Source organism: Pterocles gutturalis, unplaced genomic scaffold (assembly GCF_000699245.1).
Source record: "Pterocles gutturalis isolate BGI_N339 unplaced genomic scaffold, ASM69924v1 scaffold34536, whole genome shotgun sequence".
Classification (NCBI taxonomy): Eukaryota; Metazoa; Chordata; class Aves; order Pterocliformes; family Pteroclidae; genus Pterocles; species Pterocles gutturalis.
The window spans coordinates 6,120-26,265 of NW_010101593.1; the positions used below are offsets into that span (position 1 = coordinate 6,120).

The following is a 20,146-nucleotide window of genomic DNA, read 5'->3' on the forward strand; positions in this document are numbered from 1 at the left end:
ACAGCAAACCAGTTCTCATCCACAAAAAGCAGAACCGTGAAAAGCGGCAATGATGAACAGAAGGGAAGTAGGGAAGTCCTCACAGCCTTCCCGGTACCTCACCGCCACCATCACACCACTAACACGGAAATAAGAGGAGGGAAAGGACTCTTATGCCAGTTCTCAGAAGACAGCGGGCGGGATGCCGGGTGCTGCCGCAGCCTGCTGCCCCAACAGCTGCCACCCGAGCAGACCACGCGCCCTGCAACGTGCCTGCTCCCCGAGGACACGCGATGCAGACCAGCCTCTACACTCTCTGAGATCCCCAAGAAGCTCTGCATACGTTTCATGCAGGTTTGGGGAAACAGAAATGAATTTCATTTTGATATTTACATTTCTGAAAGCCAAACAAAGCCCTGTAAGATATACACTCTTCACTGTTCCCTCATAAAGACAGACAAAATCAATTTTTATACATTTGGCAGAATCTTCTTGCAAAGCTTCCCATATATAACATTGTCGTTTCCAAGAGTGAAAAAAATTATTTTTTAAAAAATCCTGAATGTTAAATGAGCCCATACCAAGGCAAAATTTACAATAAGCAATCAACACTTCAAAAAATGACAGTCTAAAAAATTTTAAATTTTCCAAACCGCTATAAAAAGTTAATTTTTGTGAACAAGAAACATTGTTTAGAATTTTAAAGTAATTCACCAAACAAAGAATCCATTAATATTTAAAAATTTATTCAACTTTCAAGAGCAAGAAGGGATTTCTGGAAGTTGGATTGATCTTGAAAGAGAAAAGGCACTTTTCTGCCTTCTGTTTTAAGTATGCCTTTCTTGTTTTAAACAGGGACTTCAAAAGGGGAAAGTGTTTAGAACCCAGAACTCTTCTCTGAAAGAACTGACAACTCCAACACAGTTTGCTCAGCTTTCTCTTTGAACTCCTATTAGCCCAAATGACAATAGCTTGCATATTCAAATTAAAAGTCTTCACTTGCTAAATCTCAGCTACATTTTATAATTTGCCTTTGCGACTTTTTTTTTTGTTGTTGTTTTGTTTTAGAGTCTGCTCATCAGGTTAATTTCAAGGCATCAATCATGTCAGATTTTACAGGAAGTAATTTTTGTCAGGTCCCTTGAAAATTTAATATGATAAAAATAAGTTTAGAATTTCAAAGTGACATTAACCATCAAGCAACCATTTTGTCACTAAAAACCTCTTCCTTTGCATATTCTGTTACTAAAAACAATGCCACTGCACAATCAAAAATGCCAGAAAGGACAAGAACTACCACAACTAACAATTAGAAAGCTCTTTCTGCAAGAAAATAATGTCATATGCTTTACTATCAAATTGAATAAATGTTAGATTATGAAATATTTTTAGGAGATGGCAATGGTAACTTAAAAAAATTCGTAATTTGTCAGCAATATACAAGGTTGATTTTTGGCTCAACAGCCCATGATGTAGAATTAAGTGTTCCACTAGATGGAGCAGGACAGTAAAACCATCATGAGGGCCGTTCCCCTTGCTGACCCACGGAAAAGTCAATGTCCAGCAACCAGGGATGAGAAGCATTTTAGCTTTCTTCTGTGCATTTGGGGCACAACAAAATGTTTTCCTCTTCCAAAAAAGGGCAACACAACACCACTTTAGTGCTTAACAATATTTACTTCTTCCCCTCATAAAAGTTGACTATTAACAAACACTACCCAGAAACTAACAGATAACCAAACACTATCAGATACAAAACTAGTTTTTCCCCATTTCTATCAGCTTTACACCAGAAAGACAAAATTTACTGGATAGTTGACAGAAAATTAAAATCTTGTAGTGTTTTTTATTTTACTTGCAAAAAGGTCCTTGCCAAATGATCAAACATTAGTCGCCTAACGCAAAAGACATTGCTACACATCAAACAAATTCACTCTAGAAACAATGGCAAAGCTTCAAAGAGGCTCCTAAAGACCTAGAGCTGTGCAAGTCATAGTAAAATTATCTCCATGGTCTCTTTTCAAACAGAGCTAATTGTTGATTTACCTTTAAGTCCACCTAAACAAACAACAAAAAAAGAACCATACAAATATTATCAAATGTTTTTTAAGAGATGCAGTAGTAGACAAACTGCAGTTGTCCATCATCACGTGAAATGAGAAACCTGCATTTTCTTGACCATTAAACCTTACTTCCCTTTCTCCAAAAGAGAGAGTATAAACTAACAAAGAACATTTTTAACAATTAATAGTCCAAATTTAAGTCCTGCAATTCTTGAGTATACACAACAAAAATACCAGGAATGGTCACAATTATCACAAACATCATGCCATAAAATAATTCTTGAACTCCACTATATAGCTATATGTGACAATTAACTGCAAACACACAGCAGTCTCTCATAACAATACCAATTACCACAGTGGTGTAACTACCAGAACAGACTGAGTCCTTCTCAGGTATGTGCATGAAGGCACACAAGTAGAAGCATTGGTGACCGATCGCAGCTGCTGCCCATGACTGTTGCTGCCATCTCTGTTTTTCAGAAAAATAAACCGCACTGAAAGCAAAAGCTACAAACACTGGCAGTTGGTGACTGATCACAGCTGCTGCCCATGACTGTTGCTGCCACCTCTGTTTTTCAGAAAAATAAACCACACTGAAAGCAAAAGCTACAAACACTGGCATGTTTCACACCAAGGTACTTTCCAACTTAATAAAACTTGCTGCAGTATCTGAAGCTGTCATTTGGAAAGGAACTGGTCTAAGCGGAAGAATTGGGAAATCTGGTCTTTGAGACAATACAACTGTCTACTGCATTAAAGTGTCAGCCCGTGTTAAGACCATTTGAAAGCATCTGCAAGGTTTTCACTGTAGATATTATTGTCTAACTGAACGTTATTTTCTCCCATCTCTCTGAATAGCTGATTGCCAAGAGTTCACTATATAGCATACACTCTTCTTCCAAGGTAAGGAAAAGTAAGTATCAGGACCATCCAAAGTACTGACATCAACTTTCAATCAAAATAATCTGTATATCGCAGTCAATATACAGCAGAATAGAAACAATACTTACTACTGTGCACAGTCAATCAGTTGATACTCATTAGATCTCTCATAGCAGGCTTTCACACCTTCGTCTTGCCAAAGTGTTTTCGTATGTTCATAAAACTCCTGAAAGAATAAAAATAGTATTGGCAAAATGGATCTTATATGAAGAGAATCAGCAAATGGTGACATAACATTACCACTATTAGGAACAGTAAATGGCAGCATCTTTAACAAAAAACTAAAGTTTTAAAAAATTTTTTAGAACCTGACTAGAAGTTCAGTTGGCTTTCTTAGTTGTTTTGACTCTAACATTTTGTAACACTTAAAGAACTGCTTCTGAACCATTTGGATTGAGTCCAACTATATAGTCAATGAAGGGTTAACTTTTCATTAATAACAATTCTGTTGGTATTTTTAATAATCAATACTATTTGGTAACATTTGTTCTTTAACACATGATTTCACTCCATGTTACATTTATTTGTCTATCAAGATTTTTTTTTTCTCTAATGAAACACTGCTTCTCACTAATTCTTACATAAAGGTAGCAAATGATTATTTTTACTTCACTTTCCAAGTGAGTGAGGATCTTTGGGACAATATAGCTTACTTACCTCTGTATCACTTAACTCAAAGTATTTGCAGAATTTATTTTTGTACAGTGTAAAAGGTCATTGAACTACAGAAGAAATAAAGTGATACAAAGCTAGATTGTGTCTTGATTGTGTCAACCTTAAAAATTATAAGCCAAGATACAAAAGCAGACAGCCAAAAATGCAATGCTTTGGTTTTGTTGAACCTGTAACACAGTGTAAAACACAACCAGAAGCCCATTCCTTTTTTGTATAGAAAAAAACGCACTTTGGCTCCAACAGCGGTGCATGCAATATGCAATTGTATTTCTGGCTATCAGTCAAAGAACTTCGAATAGATTTAAAAGAACAGGAGCAGCCTAGTGACTTAAATACACACGCAGCTGTGGGCATCACTTTTATCACGAGCCATGGACTTTTCCTGGCTACCTCTCAGAGCTTTTCAAGTGTTTTGCACTAAACACTTTTATTCTGATTTTAAGCATATCAGGTAACTTATTCCAAATCAGCTTTTTCACATCCAGGACAGCACATGAACTTTAAAATAGTTGCTGTGTAGATTCTATTTCTCCCTCCATCCCTTTTCTTTACAGTAGAAGTATTTTAAAGAAAAAGAATATATTGTTTTAAATAGCCATTTTATAAGTTTCTCCATTAACTTAGCTTTGGAACTGCTCCCTCTCTTGGGATATCAGTCTCTTGCATTCTGCTACCAGTGTAGTACGAAGAAAGGGGTCACATCCAAACATGACTTCCAAGGTTTCACTTGAAGATACATTTTTTTGAAAAATCACCTTCCTAGCAGAATGGTAACTAACACCTGAACTGTACCAGATGCTTTAAATGGCATCTTAAAGATGTATAACGGCATCTTAAACTTACTTTACTGATGCAGATTTTCAAACTATTCTGGTTTCGGCAGGTATAAGATGCATATGTGACTGTGTGATCATACAATTGTGAATGCCAATGATGGAAACAGCCTATCGAACTGTACATTTAATCTTGCTTTTATTGCTATTGAATATTCACTATCTGCGCATACACACAAATGACAGTAAATGCACACTACACATCTTTATGGTAGAATTTTGTTCTAATTTAAGAGATTATAAATTTTATATCTAGTATTAGATGTATCTTTTCAGTTTGTTCCCTGCTTTTACAAACTGTTCACGAACAAAAAGACCAGCTACATGTCTTTCATAAGTAGATAAGAAGATTTTACTTTATTTTTAGTATTCGTAGATTGTACGACCATTTGCTGTTAAAGGAAGTAAAATGTAAATCAAAATCTTAATTCCAGTCCACAGTTTTCTTTCTCCCGCTGCTGGAATTATGTTCATTGGATGCTTTCATTTTGAGGGTTTCCAACTTTCTGGCAGTCAGAGGACTGTCAATTACCTTCAACCTTCAACTGTATCAGAGCATAGTGAGGAAAATACCTTTCCAAAGCAAAACGGAGTACAAAGAGGAAGTAAAGGAGTAGGAAGAGAAAGTAAAGGAGCGAGGGGGAATTAATTGGAAGGTCACTGTATTTGAACCAAACCCATTTTGGGGTGGCTATATATATTTATTTTTAAAAGTAACAGTAGTCTAATACAGAACATCTTATGACTCACTCAACTTATTCCTACAAAGCTGGGAAATTGAAAAATTGAATCGTCCATTGTGCAAGATTTTTCTGCTGAAACAGCAGCTGATTCAAACAGACACACACCATTTAAATTTCCCATCTAATCAAGATGACTTACACCAGACTTCAGACAGTTAATTGAACTATTTGGCAGAGATATGGTTCTAAAATAGACATCTACTTCAAACTGGGGTCAGCATCTGCCAAGCCAATTATCTCCAAATATACCCCAAAATACTCACTTCATCCTGTCTTACAGTAAGGAAACAAATAACTAGGTAAGTGTACAGAAAATGGAATAAAACATAAGAGATTCTTCATTACCAACAAATGTACGTTTAAAGTAAAAAGAGGCAGTGCCTTAATGAAAAAGTCACAGCATAGTAGAACTCTGCCACAAAAATGGGACACAGGAGTCCTTCCTCACTACAACTATGACATTCTGGTAGAGAACTGATAAAAACCAACTATTTCAAACAACTTATGAACTACCATCATACCTTGTGGAGAAACATTTGGAGTAGTGTCTGCAATCAGACTCTTAAAATGGGATTAAAATTAAATCCAGTTCCTGGCCCCAGCATAAACACATTGATAATAAAAAGCCTAGGATTTACTTTAACAGAACAGTCACATATTGTTCAGAAGAGTCCTCCCTGTGTTTTAAGGGCAGTTCTTAACTTCTAAGAAACTATGTGGATTACAATAACGGGATAACGCCCAATGTTTGTGCCTTGTTAGGCCACATTAGCAATAAAATACTTAATGTCTTTACGTCTGTCCTGCTAATCTGAACTATAACCAGCAACATTTATGCAATCTTTTCAATGTCGTTATTAACTGTCCATGTGGGATGGAAAAAGAATTCAAGTCCACATTCTTTGAACTTTTTATTGGCATTTCAAAATCAGGATCTACAACAAGTAATGAATAATAGATTATTATACTAAGACACAGTGGTGGTCTTTTTTTTTTTGGGGGGAGGGAAGAGGGGGGTTCTTTTGGTCTTTTTTTGTTTGATTTCATTTTGTTTTTTAAACTGAAGTGCAGGACTTGTGACAGCCAGATATGAAGGCCTTTTATTAATAAGCAGCCTTTTGTCCTTCAGTCACCGCAAATTATCTTCACACATTTTGGGACTAATGCCGGCCCAGCTTACACAACTGGAAACTAGGAAGGTGTTCACCAGAGAAAAGCTGGAACCAAGCTTACACAGTTCCACTCCTCCTTCATTAGAAGCCTGCTTATACTAGTGACTGATTTTGGAATTAAGACATAGTAGCTAGTTAAAAAAAAAAAAAAATTATTCCTCCTCCCCAATACACCTACGCTAACCACAATTCTGAAATAATATTTAAGAAAAAGAATAACATAAGAAATCCTCAGCATCCCATTTTGAGTCATGGAATGTAGCCTGGGGCTACTCTCAGGGAAGGCAAGTAAAACCACAAGATTTGTTATGTATTTAGGTAAAACAGGGGCTTCAGAAGCCACCAGAAAAATCAAGTTAGCAACAGGGCTTGGTTTGGTTTTTTTTTTTAGTTAAATAGAACTAATTTGTATGAGATCTCTAAAAATAATGAGTTAGGAAACAAATTAACCAAAAGTATCAGGCAAATTTCCTGAAAAGAAATAGCCAGAAAACTAGTCCTTACATGTCTGGTTCTTGTTTCCATAACACTGATTCATTTGCTGGCACTTTCTAATACAAGAGACTCTACTGCAGCATCAACACAGGTTTCTCTCGCACTATAAAATGGAACTCCTAACAAAACAGCTAAAATAAATAAACAACACTAAACAACTTGGTTTGAGATGACATTCCACATTAAACAGGATTTCAATGTTCGGTTCCAAACGATCCACAGTATTTGCAAAGTATGGTCATATCAACCATTCTTGCCCTATGCATACTTAAAACTGAAAAAAAAATATTCAAGTTATGTCATTTTCCATTTAGAAAAGTGCTGCAGCTATACAATACACACCCAAGATCCTGTTTAAACTTCAACTGAAGCTGTGTAAAGCAACAAGTCAACAGAAGTGATGACAGCACGGCATCACCGAGGAAGGTGAGAAGTGAATTCTTCCTAAGAATTATGTCAAGATTGTCGCATTTATTTACCATCAGCCCAGAGACTTGACACTTTTCAAAGTGCTAACATAACCCTAAAGAGGGAGAAATCCTTGTGTAGAACACTTCGGGAAAACGATGCCAACGTAACCCAAATCTGAACAGAACAAACAGGCTTGACTTTGGATGCGTTCAGGCTGGGCAGGGGCACAGACTGAATTCCGGGCACAATCCTTAATCATCAGGCTACACTTCTGTGAAACTATAAAAAACTCTGAGAAAATCCACTGTCTGGGTAAACTTTCTCTGTTTTACTTAGATAACTGAAATATCAAGGCCCATGACTTGCTGATGGCGAGGAAGCCTCATCTCTCATCATAATGTAACACCACAACACTTAAAAAGTCATATTTATGTGAAAGCAAATGTATTGCAGTATTACTGTTCTATTGATTAGATGACACTCTCTCCACCTGCTCAAACTTTCCCAATATAAGTCAATAAGCAACATTTATAAATTGCTTGTATTCTCTTACAGGAATCCACACAGACCTCCAGAGAAAAAAGCCCATCAGCAGAAATCATCAAGTCAAAGGGATGCTTGGAAAACAGTACTTTGCTCCAGAAAGAACTTACTGACAAAATCCCAGATTAGAAAAGAGGCAATGCAGAGTCTAATCAAGCTAAAAACCTATTTGTATTAGAAAATGTCAGCAAAGTGAATAAATGGCAGCAGGTAAACAGCGGTTTTACTAAAAGTCAAACCAGAAAAAGTGTTAAAGAACTTGGAGGTAGAGCGTTCTGGTTGTTAAAAAAAAAATAATCCTCAAGAGACAAACTGCAGGCCTGGGAAAAAAATAAAGGAACCAAGATCAGCTTTGGAGGGGCATTCTAAAAGAATAAAATATTAGTAGAAAATGAAAGATAAAAACTGGACATACTGTCTACAAGGTTTTGTTCCCTTCAGATATACAAATACTCAAGAGACTTCTAAAAAATGTTTATGAAGCAATGTTTTATAGGCATTGGGATGCTGGCAGAGAAAAACATTGGCTTAGCTCTTGCCACTCTGACACCATGTTCACAGGAACCGTAGCACGGACATGCAACATTAACTTTTCTTTGTAAAATATAATATAGGGTGGATCTGTCATTAGAACAGTTTATTTACTAATTCCGGCAAAAGTCAATGCCATTGAAAAAAAACCTTACCTACTAAAAGGTGTGTACAACCATTACACAATGGTGTGGTTAAAACTGGGATACAATTCCTGGGCGAAGTTCACTGTCCCATGGAGCTGCACATTTCATAATAAGAGTTTTAAATAGGTCATCCACGTACAAACTTAATGATTAAAGGTCAAACCAAACCAGCTCCTGACTGTAAAACTGCATCTTGGAGGACATTGGATTCCTGACAAAGAACACCGACCACTGGTTTCAAACCAATTTACAAACTGCTCTGCCAGGTGGGGGCACATGAACTTCACTTGCAGGGCAATCAGGCAGTTCTGCTGCATTCCACCAAGGAACCGCGTTAGAACAAGACACAAGGTCACGGGATGGCAGGGCAGCACGGTGCATTCCAAGACAAACTGCACAAGTTGATTTTCTCCTTCCAGGATAGGTAAATACGCGGTAAACTGATTTGTTTTTCATTGCTCATATCTGAAATCAAGTGATTACTATTGACTGTAAGGCCACTCGGAGAAGGAAACTGATGGCATCTTGTCATTCTCCCTGTGTTCGGGCAGCGATACTGTAACGTGTTAAATCTGTCAAATCAAACAGTTTAATAAGGGACTCACTTGAATAGGGAAACATCTGCATTCCTCACGGTGTGAACACGTGTTAATTATTGCTTACTATTTTAGGGAAAATATGCCGATGATATCACAAAGGAAACGCATACCTACAAATAGTTGAAGATATTCTCCAGTTACTGGCATGTATCCAGAGCTGAATACAACTCTTTGGGAGAGGCCACAGTACTCAGCACATCCCATAACAGACTCAGAAATATTTTCAGCAAGGATTCAGTCTTGTTATCAATAGTTTTTTGTGCTTACAAAAGAAGAATTATGCCAAAATATTTTGGGGTTCTGCTTATGGTATCTCCACGTTTCTAGTAGCACAAATTAAAATGGATGTGGCTGCAAGGAATGGACAACGGGAAGGGAATTTCCTTTAAGAAATGTTTGAACTTTCATTCTTCCCCTTGGTTAAGAGTTTCATAACACCACAGTATTTGAGAAATGTGCCAACACACAATTCCATACCCATAATCTACAAAGTGCCTTTGGTTAAAAGGCCTCACTAGCATAGTATCACTGTATTTATCTTTTTTTTTTCTACTTTCACAAGAAGTTTAATTACCACAGAAGCTTGATCTGTTGATACTAGAACACTGCTCAGATCGAATCCTTTCACACACCTCCTGTGTAAAGCACAGCACATTCACGAGGGAGGAAGAACTCACTTTTGCTGAGAGCACTAAGAAGGAAGCTGGCAGATGCGGACTCTACTCCCCATTTCGTCAAAATTCCTCTGCAATTTTAAACCGAGTAATCAATGTTCCTCTGCTTCTTCAGAGTACACTCATACATGGAAAGAAGGCAATTCATTAATGGATTACATTTACTGATAGCAAGGCATCTTCTATACCATTCCAGCTCTCTCTTGGGCAGTACCGAGTGGTAACAGAGGCATTTCAACCATCAGCTATTTTTGTAGACCTCTGGCTAAGAAGGAAGGTTTAATAAAATGCTGAGAAATTTCCTTTAAGCCTTAAATTAGGATGTGGAAAATGTCTTTCATACTATGTCATTTAGTTGCTTTTTGTGTAATTAATATATAATAAACTTAAAACAAGTGGTCAAATCAAACAACATTATTACCTTACGCAGTGCTAAGAACAGACACCGTTGGAAATCACGGGTTGAATGTGGGACCATACTGCAACTTTGCTGCCCCCTTTCAGGTTGGGAACAAAAAGCCTATTTTTGCCAGAAACTGCCACCAACAGAAAAGGGTAAAAGATAAAATAGTTCCTCCTCATTCTAAATTCAGACAAATCCCAAGGACAGATCACTAATCTTACGATCTTTCTGAGGAAGCAGAGCCTGTATTCACAGAAGTACTAATAGACTCTTAACACAGTCTACATGAAGAAATCAAGCTCATGTACACTTACTATAGATTAATTCAAAGTTCTTTTTATTTGCTAGGATTTTTTTGAGAGTAAAAAGCCACCCAGTCTCTTGGGAGCTTAAAAAAAATCTTAGATTTTACTGGAACACTAAAGAAGCATCATGTACTCTCCAAAGGCAAGTTAAAACCCTGACAACGTGCTGGTTCTTTGAAGAGCAGGACTCTCCCAGAAGAGGTGCTTGCATTTAGAAAACACGATACCCTTCACACCTTCAGTCAGCTACGGGCACAACAGCTCTGTGGCAGGATCAACGCTCAGAGCCACGCACGCGGCAAATACCTGTTCATCCACACACCTTCACTCCCACGTGAGCTCTCGCCAACTTCCATTCAAGTTTGACAAGGGAAAAGGCTTGTGCTTGGGGATCTCTCTCAAGATTTGGGACCTGACATGTTTTTTAAATTCTGTCATAACTTCATAAACTCACGGCACATCCCCTGTTGCTCTGTTCAATGTAAAAGTCTCCATGTTGGAAAGTCACAGGTGGCTGCACGTGAAAAGGCAACTTTGCACAACTTAGCCGTACTACAATATTTGGCACTGGACTAATGAAAAATAAATTTAGCAATGAGGGACACGTGTAAAAAGACCAAAGAGTATTTCACAGAATCAAAATGTAAACCAGATCACAATATTTTTCACTTTTTTCTTTTCAACTACTTCCATGCTCATCCAAGTTCATCCTTTACTCATCTGACATAATGTAAATTAAATTAAAATACCAAAGTCATTATTTTTTTAGAAGTATGCTTACAAACACATTTCCAAGTCTTTGTATGTTACTGAACTTTTATGCCCAAAGGCACTTTTTGTTGTATGCCCAAAAAGCACGTCCACAGGGCAATTAGCACATTTACATGTTGCTTAATCTTCATACAGCCTCTTCTCAAGCCACTGTAGTACCAGGCAGGCTCACAGGTAAAATTCTATTTCATCTATGCGCATGCCAATATTCTGTGATAGTCTCTTACTGTGATTAAAACCAGAAAATACTTAAGAATTTCTATATTAAATTTATGCCTATTTCCTGTTTAATTCAGCTGACAGCTCTTCTATTTCAACATAAATTGAATTAATCTGTTCTTGTTCTTTAAGACTGCTCTGAGGAAAACAAAGAAGATGTATCAAGAGAAATTAAGTCACGATTTCTTCAAATGAATTTCTAAATGTGAACTTATGAACCTATAAACATGGTATGGTGGGAATTTACTGGATAAAAATACAAGTGCAGAATAAAGCATTAGCATTTACTTCAAAAGCTAATCAAATAAATTAATAATAAAGCAAAATACAGGGTTGTTTTTTTCTATTACAAAAATGACTGTACTACAGAAGAGATGTGCAGATAATGTCACTGTCTGAAGTCCTGGATCGCAGATTCTCCAATTTAAGGAAATACTCACGGGATTTCAACAGAACTACCTGAACACCTCCATGAAAACACTGCAGAATTCAAAGGGCACTTTCCCTTAATTCTCTAGCCAAAAATACCTTCACTTCATGCACGGAGCACATTTTATTTTATTCCATGTAACAAACTGAAGGATCCCCATTTTCACTGCAGTTAGAAATTGCTGTTACCGGCAATAAAATCTGGGACAAGAGTTGTTCCTGCAGATGCTGCCACCTTTAAGAAGCGAAATCAGATGTACCAAGAAGTACTGCAGCAAACAAATCAGGAGACTGATCACTATGTGGAAGAGCAATGCTAATGAGTAAAGCTGCTTAGCTCTTACATTTCATCTTATTTCTGTTCACAGAAGTCAGCAGGGAGAATGGCTATTTTTTCCCTTTTTTTAAATACACATGTACTCATTATTTAGGCTGTATTTAAAGTCAGGGTACTGTAATATTACTGTTCTTCGGAAAGACTGGCCTAAATATGTATGTATTTTACTGAATAGCAGCTTTATGAAATTCCTCCTACAGAGATGCTGCTAGTCAATAGCTTTCTTCTTCCTGTCTTAAGGAAAACAGGTTCTGAAGCTTTTTCCTACAAATTAAAACTCAGGAAGAAAAAACTCAAAACCAAGGTGAAAAGTACGGGACTTAATCTGTATTTGAGGAAAAGAAGGACAAGACAAATAGACAAATCAGCAAAAATATGTAACCTTCATTACTAAACAGCAAGATAAAATAAATTTTGTATTACACTAAAAATATGAACCACTGACTTAAATTATCAAAAGCAAACCTACAATGCATAGTATTTAAATTGGTACTTCTCAAAGCTTCATGCTTATTAGTTGGCAAATATGTTGATTTCCTGATACATACAGTCTGCATGTGTTGCTTTTGCTAAACAGATCAGTATAAATGGCTGTAAGCAATTTTGTAACTTAGTATGTTTGAAAATGATTTTTACTTTCTTTATTTCATCACCAGCCAGGCAGTGCCATTTTCTTATTTGCTACATTTTCTTTTTGTCCCTAAGCTTCATTTTAGATACTGACTGAAGTTCCATTTAAATGAAAAAAACCCAGCAGATTAACTTTATTTAATAAGTAATTCTAGATGGCTGCATGAAAGTCTTATCAAAATACATTTTTTTAAAAAATAAGCTTTTTTTAATGCAGCTGGTGAATTAAGTAATTGTTTCTAGTCACCACAGCATTCTGCGTTGTGGAAGAAATGAGTTTGTAATTTTCAAGGATATTTTTTCTTTTTTTCCAGTTTTAATATAAAATTAACCTATTTTTAATGCCTAATGTCAAATTACTGCATGGTATAGCAAATTAAATGGACTAGAGTGATTAACTTTTCTAAAGGATGCTACAAATGGTTTCTTCACTTCAAAAAAGTTCCTAGTCAGTGCTTTGATTTCTGGAAAACTTGAGCAGTCAAAACATATACAGCACAAATATTTTTTTACTTAATGTAGATAGCTTTACATTTGTAAAAAGTGTAAAAAGAAAGAACTTCCCATATTAAAGTCTATTTACTATATATGCACACATTGTTTTTAATCATACATTTTGCTAAAGAATTACTTTTTTAAAAAAAATCAAGCTCTCCTCTGTAAATAAAAATATCTTTCCATAAGCTATGCATGCTCCTACCAAAATACCAAAGACTTTATTGTTTCATGGACTGAAAGAAACAGGACCAGTAAAATACATGGTACTGAAAGCAGTCTGCAGCGAATTCCCGTACCATCTGCTGATGGGCACAGACACCCCTGAGGCACAGCGCACACATCCTGCAGCGGGAGAGCCTCTGCACCACCTGCTGCAAGCAGCTGCTCTCAGCACAGCTACAGCGGGACCACCGGGGAATTCCCGAACATCCCCAAACTTGCCATTCCAGGTAACAACTACTATGTTAACTGCTGTCAAAAAAGATGGCCACAAGGAATTTGCTTGGGAACCTAAAAACTAAGTTTTGTAGTAGTATTTGCTTTTACTTATTAAAATAGTGCCTAGTCCCCAAGTCAGTCAGCTTTATGCTTATACTCAATATATTTGCATTTCAACTATTCATGAAAAAGGCTTTGTGTTACCATAATATTTCTTAGTATGATGCAATGGGCTAGCTCACAGCCTAACTAAAACTTAGGGTACCGCAGACTGAAGCTGAAATTTAAAAAATCACTTCCAATAGATAGGCAAGCATTGTCAGAATTTGCTAGCTATTGCTATTCATTCATAAGAATAAAACATTCCTATCAGACATCTACCCATGCAGACAAAAATCAGATTTCAGGAGTTTCGTTTGCAAATAATTACTAGTTATACCTGCTTTAATTATGAGAAACAGAAATTAAGACAAGGGGCTGTCTACCTCAGAGTCCCTATACTAAAAGGTGGCTTTAAAAGAACTCCTTAATCTGTATTCAATAATTTATTTCTGCTACTAAAGGATAGGGAAAACAGCTTTATTTAAGTCCCGTTAAGGCGGTGATCAGGTGAACTCAATTGGATTATCTAGAAGTCCATTTAGAAGGAGCTGCTCTGTGGAGATAAGATAATGAAGATTTAAAAAGACTAAGTAAAGACTATTTCAGAGGATCTGGTATCACATCACATCTGCTGACACTGTCTGTAATACTTCTCATTCCTTTTTGTTAATGTTAACATGAACATTCTTGAGTTATAAATACTTCACATATCCCCATGTTCTACCAGTTTTGCACCTCAGAATGCTCAAATACACCTCCAAGATACATATATTATCACAATTTTAGACATTACAAGATATACAGAGCATTTAAAAAAAAAAGTGACAGTGAGGACAGTGAGGTGACTTGCTCAAAATAATAAGGCAAGTCTGGACGAGAAAGAGCAAGAGCCCCAAATTTTCTCATCATGGTACCTGCCCAACTTCCATACAGTATTATTCAGGCACCAAAGAAACCAGGCTCCATCTCTCAGCCTTCCCAGATTCCCATGGCTTTACCCAGCAGAGAAAACGTTTTGTCTGCTTCCCCACTGCAAAATCGGAGATGCTTAAGAGCCTCATAGGAAATGTCCCCCATTAGAGTGAGCATGTTTGTCATTACATTATAAAGCTAGTGATGTTGTCAAACCAGAACAGCTCTCCTCTTCTTCCATGATGCATTTAGACAGGAATAATAATATATCTATCATTATACACATCTGGGTGATTATCTACAGGGACAGACAATTTCATTCTGTTGCCTACATAATTAAGGAACACTTTTGGCAGCAAAGAGATCCCAGTTCACTTTTTTTTTTTTTTTAACTGATATTATATTCTCTTGTTATTTTCTTGAAGATTTTGGTGTCAAAATCATCTTAAGGACTCCTACCCCTACCTCTGACTCTGCTGCACATTAACATGTTACACAATTTGTACTGCCTCATTCGTACCACACAGCCTATGGGCTGTGTCGTAAACCAGCCCTCAAAACTGATCCTTGTCAAAAATAACCTCCCCAAAATAGAAGAGAGAAGGAGTAAGGGTTACTGGGGTTATTTTTAACCTGGATCAGTTCAATGGTCTGATTTACGCTGGGCACCCAATGGAGGTTTTTTTGGCCCAAGCGAGGGTGGCGCACCACGGTGTGGGGGAGAGGGGAGGGATGGCTGTGGGCAGAGGGGATGCTAAGCTGGCTTTGAGGCTGAAGCCAGCACGTGGTAAACCTTGGCCTCAAGGACACCACTCAGAAATCGTAATAAAACTATTCAGCAGCACTGGTAGCGGGAGATTCAAAATAACTACAACGGAGCAGTGTAATAAAAAATAAACTGGGACCAAAAAATCTGCAGACAATTTCACCAACACCCTAGAAACGATCCCATCTCTTCTAAGCAAGTATTTTCCTAGATCTAGAGAGCCATAGGCTCTCCATAGACTGGAGTGATTCCCCAGTTATTTTGCATTCCAATAGCTAATATTCCAATTCTACTATTTTTTGAATATAATCTTTGTGAATTTATTATGGTATTTTCAAGAGATATCTTCCTCAGATGAGTTCAGACCAATTAAAATGGGCAGTGGTAAATAACATTCTGCTATTTTGAATATTTCATTAAAACCAGAGAATTATAAAGCAACTGTGACCCAAAACAAATAGGTTTTATTCGGCAGCTTGGTTCAAATTGGTTGATCATGGGAAGAGAAATATTGATGGAACGAGAGCATTTCCTTTCCTCTTTTAAGAGTAAGAGCAAAAAGAAAGGGATGAGAAAAAGGCCACTATTCTAGCTGGTACTAGTGATGGCGAAAATATCCTAACCACTGTCTGGTATGCAGAACAGGAATAAAAATATCACCTCTATAACCCAGCTAATCCAACATCATCCTATATTTGAAACAGATATACAGCTAGTCAGAACTATTGAAAATATTTACGAGGTTGATTTTTGACACTGAAAACATATACATACAATTGTGTTGAGCTAAATGCATCAAAGGACAATAGTGACAGAAATCCCATTTGGAAGCTTCAACTACGAGCATAATTTATTTTCCATGGTATTTGTAAAACTAGCCAGAAATTTTGATTTGTGAGGTCTTTGCTCTTACACACCATGCTGTCCCTGTAAAGCATACATAGTTACATGTAAAAGTAAAGAGTAAAATTTACTTCTACAAAGACCAGCTAGTGTGAGAAAAAAAGCAGTTCCAGCGCAAGCTTGGGCAAGGTCTCATACCTACTGCTCAAGCAAACCAAATTTTCTACTTGTTTCATTAGAGCGCCTCAATGATGAGCATAGTTCATTTTATAATTTCTAAATCGCTTACCAATTTCTTCTTTTATAAAAATATTATCACAACCTAATCTTAAACCCAGCAGCAGTAATTACATGGGTACCTTCAGATCTGCACCCATACATCGACACAGATCACTACCTCATTTTTAAGACTTTAACTAATGTGCATTCACAATCAGCTTGATTATTACAATTAAATGCTTCAGCTATCTCAACCGAGCTCGGTTTGATTAACTTGGAAGTTTTCTTACTTCAACTTCCTTTTCCTTTGCTTAAAGTCATCATGCTGGTCAGTGACAATTTAATTGCATGAGAGGAACCCAACTTGAACAAAGGCAATGATAATGGTCCTCCATAAACGACAATCTTTCACAGAACACTGGTATTGCAGTTGGAGTTCTGGTTTCAGTACTTCTCCATGGAAAGTGTGATCTGTTAGTCTCAGTGTTCACTCAAACTAGCAGGGCTAGACTGTTTTTGCAAGACTTAGTCATTTAATGTCCTGTCATTTTAGCAAGAATATGTTTCCCCACGATGCAAACAAAATACTACACACAATATTTATCAGTGCTATTCATATTAAGAGTAGACTACATGGACCTGATTAGACTTCTGTTATTTCCATTCTGCTCCACTCTATAAAAAGGCTGTGCAACAAGCCTAATAAGGAGAGATTTTACCTCCCCCGAAGAAGCAAACTATTTTGCAAAACTAAATCAGAACAGCACTCCATTATCCATGGAGATATTATGTCCTGAAGCTGTTTCAGAAGTCCACAATGAGCTAAGGCAGAAAATACTTGACAGAAAAACACGAACTCAGTACCCCATTGTTTTGCCTAGAATATCACCGACTAGCATTCTCCACAGGTTTTCGGTGTGGTTATGCTCCTAGCCTTTATCAAGTCACTTCAGTCACATAGTTTTGGGTTTCTCTTTGTAATCTGCATTTTATAAACTGCTGAAAACATACCAAAGACAAGATAAACTGGACCCTTGGCTGCAAGAATGAAATTCTTCTATGTTCTTGCCAATGGTATACACAGTATGGTGAAACAAGACAGATGGACTACAAAAGGAACTACAGATTTCATCTACTAAATACTGCAATACTTCAAATCACCAGCGTGATTATGTGGACAGAATTCCTTTCAGTATGTACTACCCTTTTCCTTTTCCCATATGCTACTACTTGTATTCAAGAAATCTAATTGCTTAATACCAAGTCTGTTGAATTAATAAATCTCCAACATACTAAATTTCCAGTTTTAAAGGGAATGTTTAACCTACTACTGCACTATACTAACATTATTTTTAACTCAAGTTGTTTTTTTTCTTTTTAATTCAATACAATATGCTCTACACAAATGACACACGTTTCCTGTAAGACAAAAAACTGCAAAGAAAACAGATGGAGACACAGACTAAGAAAAGAATTAGAATATGAGAACACAAAAGTTGCTTTTTGAATCCTAGATATGTAGAGCCAGACTCCTATACTATCATCACACTGTAAAGCTTCTGCATTTCTTTTACTTTCTTCTGCCTTTCACATTACACACAAGCTCACTGTTAGAAAATGTGACTTCTAGCTCCACCTGTATGACAGGGAATTACAATCTCAGATTTTGGTGTGTACTTTAAACATCATTTAAACTACTCCTTCATGTGCAGAAGAAGGATGAGGCCTCTTATGTTGTAAAGAAGATCTCCTGTAGCTGGAGAAGACATTACACAATCCTCGTATTAAACTTGGTATCTGTGTGTGTTGCCTTCTGAAGAGCTTCCTAAATTAATGTTTAGGAAAGATGAATGGGCATTCAAAGGGAAGCAAAACAGCCTTGTATTTTGAAAGAGTATGGTGCTAGGTACTCGGAGCCCTCAAAGGATATCTCCTCCTTGGTACATGAGTGTTCTTTCTTCCTACCTTCATGTTCCTCCTATGGCAGAGAAAAGCAGTGTCCAATACTATACTAGAGGAAAGTATGTCTTCGTAACCGCTGAAATATGATTCCCCATGAAGAAAACGGAAGAGACAGAAAGCAAGTTCTGCAACTCAAAATATACAGCATTACATGCTGCTAACATTGCTAAAAATTCCCCCTCTTCTTCTGCATTAACACTCTATCTAGGAAAAAGTTTAGCTGCTGGTTTATGAAATTCTCCCACCGGAGTACTGGAGGAGAAAGCAGCTAATCAAGATTTCCTTGGATATAAAGCATAACCAGCATAAGGCTATCCTTTCCACTTACAGAAGATTATTTTTTCTTCAAAGTACTTTTAATTAATCTGTAACAAAGTAAAAATTATTTTTATAGAGGTACTCAAGGATCGTGTCTTTCTGATACTATGCACTGAGAGCTGGCATCTAGGGACATTCTAGATCTTAACTGGATTTAAAATATGCAATTAAAGTGAAAGTTTAGTTTTTCACGTATCAAAGGACTATAACCTACATTCAGACAAACTCAGAAATCGGATACATATTAGCTTATATAATCACAGAGGGCAGAGGGAGCCACAATACTCCTTCAAAATTAGTGGCTAATGTATATCCAGTTTAAAACCTCAACCCTACAAACATTTACACATGAAATAGTTAATCGCGCCAATGAAACTAGCCACTAGTCAAAGTTATGCATAAGCCTACACCTCTGTAGACTCAGGGCTTAAAAATTTTACAAAACACCTTGCTCAGAGAAGAAAACTAGTTGTATTGGAGCACTGCTATTCCTGAAGTCGTGTGTCATTCAACACATCAAAGACTCTTCACTGAACCTGGAATTATTTATGGACCTGGTAAGTATTATTTCTATTGCTTCAGACATCAAGGGCTTGCTACCATGTATGCTATCAGGCATAATACATGAATATTAATTTTTATATAAAAAAGTTAATGTAACACATACACACTTGGCTTATTCACTTACCACTACACAATTACCCCTTGCTTTCAGGGGAAGGGGAAAAAAAAAATCTAAAAAAAAATCACTGCATTTCAAGAAAAAAAACCCCTCTGAGATAGAAGAGACAAGGAAAATAAAGTATTTCAGTATGAGGTAGGTCACAGGAACTTGTTAGAGCATTGATACAGATCACAACCTGAACTATCACAAAACAATGGGCTGTATGAGAGCAGCAGGCACACAGCCAGTTCAAGAGGACACAGGGTGGAGTAAGGAGCCACTGTCTTTTCTCTCGAATATTCTCCTATATTTAAAGCACAAATTTTTTCTGTTCCCCTAGCAGGAGAGATCATCTATGAATGGATCAAATATTCTTACGAATAACACTGGCAAGTGTCAAAATTAAAGAGGGGTCAAATCAAAAATCTCAGCATCTCTAATTTAAGATTCTTTAAGATAAAATGACTAATATTACATTTTATGTGCTAGAGAAGAGTCGTACATCCATCAACCCGTCTGTG

At 36.9% G+C, this 20,146-nt stretch overlaps 1 protein-coding gene across 1 annotated transcript in view; it reads right to left on the reverse strand.

Moving 5' to 3' along the window:
- Nucleotides 1-3,055: 3,055 nt before the first annotated feature.
- The window catches only part of LOC104469448 (guanine nucleotide-binding protein G(s) subunit alpha-like), a gene marked incomplete at both ends in the record, with an annotated part of 18,499 nt that continues 1,408 nt past the window's right edge, over nucleotides 3,056-20,146 (reverse strand). Inside the window, one exon of the mRNA XM_010083954.1 lies at nucleotides 3,056-3,153. Coding sequence (XP_010082256.1) covers nucleotides 3,056-3,153 — 98 coding nt within the window. The remainder of the gene's footprint in view (nucleotides 3,154-20,146) is intronic.